Genomic DNA, 3,687 nt, shown 5'->3' with positions numbered 1-3,687 from the left:
AGTCCGGCCCATGTCCAACAGGCCGGACGCCCGAGGACCCCTTAGTCCAGGACTCCCTCACCCGTCCCTTGTATGCTCTTCTTCCATTGCAGCCACTAGTCGCGATGACCTCGAAGCAGACACCGCAATTTTGATTTCTTTATAGGCATCAACCAAACAGAACAGAGATTTTTCCAATATGTTTCCGTTACCAGCGTGATCTAATTTCCTTATTATTTACATTACCACTTTCTAATCCAAACACCTCCTTTATGTATCCAGATCGAGAACAAGCAGTGGAGTAGCGGCAGTAGAGCAGTGGCACGCCACCGGCAAGTTCTGGAAGATAGTGGCAGTTGAACCCTTTTGAACTTCATTGTAATTTTCTTCTTTGTTGGGATTGTTTGTACTGCTGGTGTTGCCAATAGATCTCAGAGGTTTTTTCGAAGAAGAAAAAAGAGAACAAGCGCAATCGCAGAACATTTGTTTCGACTCGTGCGGAAATTGACTGTTGAGGTTATTGCAACCATAAATGTCTTTTCCCTCAAATCATCTACAAAATCATACTATGACCAATCGAATTTTGTATAATGCTGTTGAAGTGTGGCGTGCCCAGAATGGCCACGTATACACGAACTCAGACAATCGTGCGCCACCGCGACGCGCCCCTCCAAAAGCGCTTATCCCCGCCGCGCCCGATCCCGCACTGCGCCGACCGGCCCGCGGCCATGGCGGCGCCACCTCTCTCTCCACTCCTCTGCAGTGCCGTCTCCTCCTACCGCGCGACGCTCCTCGCCCCTCGTGCTCTCCCCTATCGCGTGGCGGCGCGGCCGATGGTCTCGCCCTGCTCGTCGCCCCCGTGCATCGCCCCCTCGCTGCGGCGAGCAGGGGCCCGGGCACCACCGCCGTGCGCGGCCAAGCGCGGCGGCGCCGGAGGCGAGGCATCTTCGAGTGACGGGGAGGGCACGCGCGTGCTGCTTCAGGCGGCGCTATGGGGCGCCGAGGCCGCCTACATACTCTGGCTCTTCCTCCTCCCGTACGCTCCGGTCCGTACGGAAAACACAAATGTTTCCTTCCTTTGCATGCCGCTAGCTCTGATGCTCCTTGACCCAAAATGTTATCGTCAGTGCTCTGTGGTTACCAATCATTCCATTCAAAAGATGAAAAGGAAGTGCACCAATCATCGATTAATTAGCATCGTGTTGCAGGGTGACCCGTTGTGGGCTATCTCGCAAGCCACGATCACTGACCTCGTCGGCCTGTCGCTCAACTTCTTCTTCATCCTGCCCTTGATCAGCTCCGGTACGCCCAAATTCTAGAATTTTCAGGAGTACATCAATTTAAAAGTCACATCATTACGGCCATGATTCTTGGTGAGTTTGCTTGGCAGTGTAGCTGGAGTGCACCTGCTCGAATCCCCTGTGATGCACCCAGTAAGAAACTAACACATATTTTCTCGTGACATTACCATCGTTGTGGTGGCCTATGGTTATGGGTACAGTGTGTCTGTGTTAATTGCTCCGTGGTTGCTTAGGTGGACGAAGGATTGTTCAATTTTGTAATTGCCTGGACGCTGCTATTTGCGCCGCTCCTCTTCACGGATGCTAGGAGGGACCGGTACAAGGGATCGCTCGACATCTTGTGGGGCTGTCAGATGTTCCTTACAAATAGTATGATCTCCTTGACCCAAAATGAACCAGCTGAACAGTTCAGGTTATCTTATACCTATTTTTGTTTGTAGCTTTCTTGATTCCTTACATGGCAATCCGGCTCAACGAGGTCGACAAGAACCAGCCTCCACCGCAGACAACAAAACTGAGTTCAGTCATAGTGAGAGGTGCATCAGGTGTAGGCATAACTGGTGGCCTGGTCTGCATTCTATCCGTTGCTTGGGCTTTCTTTGGCCGTGCAGATGCTGATTTTGGAGGCGTCTTGGACCGGTGGCAATATGCGCAGGATTATTTCTTGACCGAGCGATTTGCTTATGCATTTCTGTGGGACATATTTCTATACTCGATGTTCCAGCCATGGCTGATTGGAGACAATCTTCAGAACGTAAAACCAGAAGCTACAGCGTTTGTGAATGTAGCAAGGTTTATCCCAGTTCTTGGTATTGTTGCCTACCTCTTGTGCTTAGAAGAGAAAAAAGATTAGCTGTTATATTGCGCTGTTTTCCTGTAGCTTTTGTTCCCTATCATATGGATTATGTTCTAACTGACTTATAAATTTGAAAGAATTTTGCACATTGTGGTACTCTACAATTACTCCCTAGATATTTTTTTTTGAAACAAGCCCTGGATTATTTATCAAGATAGTGCTTGGCTGAAACGAGAACCCAGTGCACAAATGGAACGGAGAAGACATCGAAAAAGAATTTAAGTGAAAATTATTTATTCAGGAGAACATCCGGATGAACAAATCACTCCTTCAACAACTAAATCCTCTTGCTGTTACAGGCGCTAAGAAAAACATCAGGCAATAACTAAATTCTCTAGGAAAACTCTAATTTGCAGAAAGTCTAGATGATCATTTCAGAACGCTAGAACTGTCGCCAGCGCCATGAAACCAAGTGCGGCAGAAATGGCATCAGCTATGAGCTTGGACCCGCTGCTGTATCCCGGATTCTGGCTGGTCGTCCTCGGTGCGGCTGTAGTCAGTGGTGTCATCGGTGTCATCGGCGTCGGCATCGATGGAGCAGTGGAGTTCACACTCGTGCTTGGCACGCTCACCGGCGGTGACGGTTCTTGTCCCGCTGGAAGGAGCCCTTCAAGACAGTTATTGATTCAAAGAGACATTTCAGTATGTAGCGAGTCCCTGGCTGAAGAAAACCATTTTGCACAAAGAGATCGAATGGAGAATTCCAGCTCTAAGTTATACCTTGGCAGGCGCCGGCGGCGGCGGGGAGATCGAGCCGGCAGAGGGAAGGCAGCAGCACGGCGCGGGACATGTTGACGGCGACAGGGGACCTGCCGGAGCCGGACTGGCTGAGCGCCTGGCAGAGGCACAGCGGCTCGTCGTGCACCATGCTCCCCAGGTTGGCGCAGCAGGTGTCGGGCGGCGCGGCGGCGCCGCCGTCGAGGAAGGAGAGGCAGGGGAGGAGGCGTAGGAGCTCGGTGGTGCAGCTGGACGACGACGGGCCCGTGGTCTGTGGTTCAGGCGCCGGGTGGGCGCCCTGGAGGGAAACCAGCAGCAGCGCGACGCAGAATGCAGTAGCCGAAGCCGCCATTGCTGCCATCGTATTGCTCTCTGCAAGTCTGCCTGTGAAGAATCTGATCGAGTGATTGGCCACGGTGGAGGTGTGGATTTATAGAGTCTGAGGAACGGGGATGCATGGCAATGGCGTGCTTCCGGACGTGATCTCCGTGAAGTTGAACGTTGCTAGACACTAGACAGTATGCGTGAAGAGCCGCGTGGGGATGGGGAGTTTTGTGTGAGTCGGAGCGTTGGGATTGCGTTGGGGGTCTGGGATCGCATGGCAATGGTGCTTGTACTGCCTTGTTGTAGGTAGGGGTTTCATGTGAAGTGGGATTGACTCTTACCGGCCACTTGAGACTGCTGACCAGAATGTCCTAAGTCCTAACCACAATAAGCACATGAGAAATTAAAGCCAGATTTTGGTGTTGCTAAAATAAGGTGGCTAGATGGCCTGCAGGAAGTTTCCTTTTAGATGGAACACTGCAATTCCATTTATTTTCTACTATGTGCAAC

At 51.4% G+C, this 3,687-nt stretch overlaps 2 protein-coding genes across 2 annotated transcripts; one reads left to right on the top strand and one right to left on the bottom strand.

The window, feature by feature from the left end:
- The first annotated feature begins 585 nt into the window (after positions 1-585).
- On the top strand, positions 586-2,222 carry LOC123185578 (uncharacterized). The gene is made up of 5 exons (XM_044597439.1): positions 586-1,025; positions 1,188-1,281; positions 1,375-1,412; positions 1,514-1,649; positions 1,721-2,222. Exons 1-5 carry the CDS (start codon positions 597-599, stop codon positions 2,131-2,133), a joined length of 1,110 nt encoding a protein of 369 aa, XP_044453374.1. The 5' UTR covers positions 586-596; the 3' UTR covers positions 2,134-2,222.
- Positions 2,223-2,356: 134 nt separating this feature from the next.
- LOC123185577 (non-specific lipid-transfer protein C6) lies at positions 2,357-3,315 on the bottom strand. The gene is made up of 2 exons (XM_044597438.1): positions 2,857-3,315; positions 2,357-2,743 (listed from the first exon to the last, which is right to left on the bottom strand). Exons 1-2 carry the CDS (start codon positions 3,212-3,214, stop codon positions 2,511-2,513), a joined length of 591 nt encoding a protein of 196 aa, XP_044453373.1. The 5' UTR covers positions 3,215-3,315; the 3' UTR covers positions 2,357-2,510.
- Positions 3,316-3,687: the final 372 nt, after the last annotated feature.

The sequence above is a fragment of the Triticum aestivum genome, chromosome 2A, assembly GCF_018294505.1.
Source record: "Triticum aestivum cultivar Chinese Spring chromosome 2A, IWGSC CS RefSeq v2.1, whole genome shotgun sequence".
NCBI classification, from domain to species: Eukaryota; Viridiplantae; Streptophyta; class Magnoliopsida; order Poales; family Poaceae; genus Triticum; species Triticum aestivum.
Note: the sequence above shows the minus strand (reverse complement) of the source record. Positions and strands in the feature narration are given on the sequence as shown.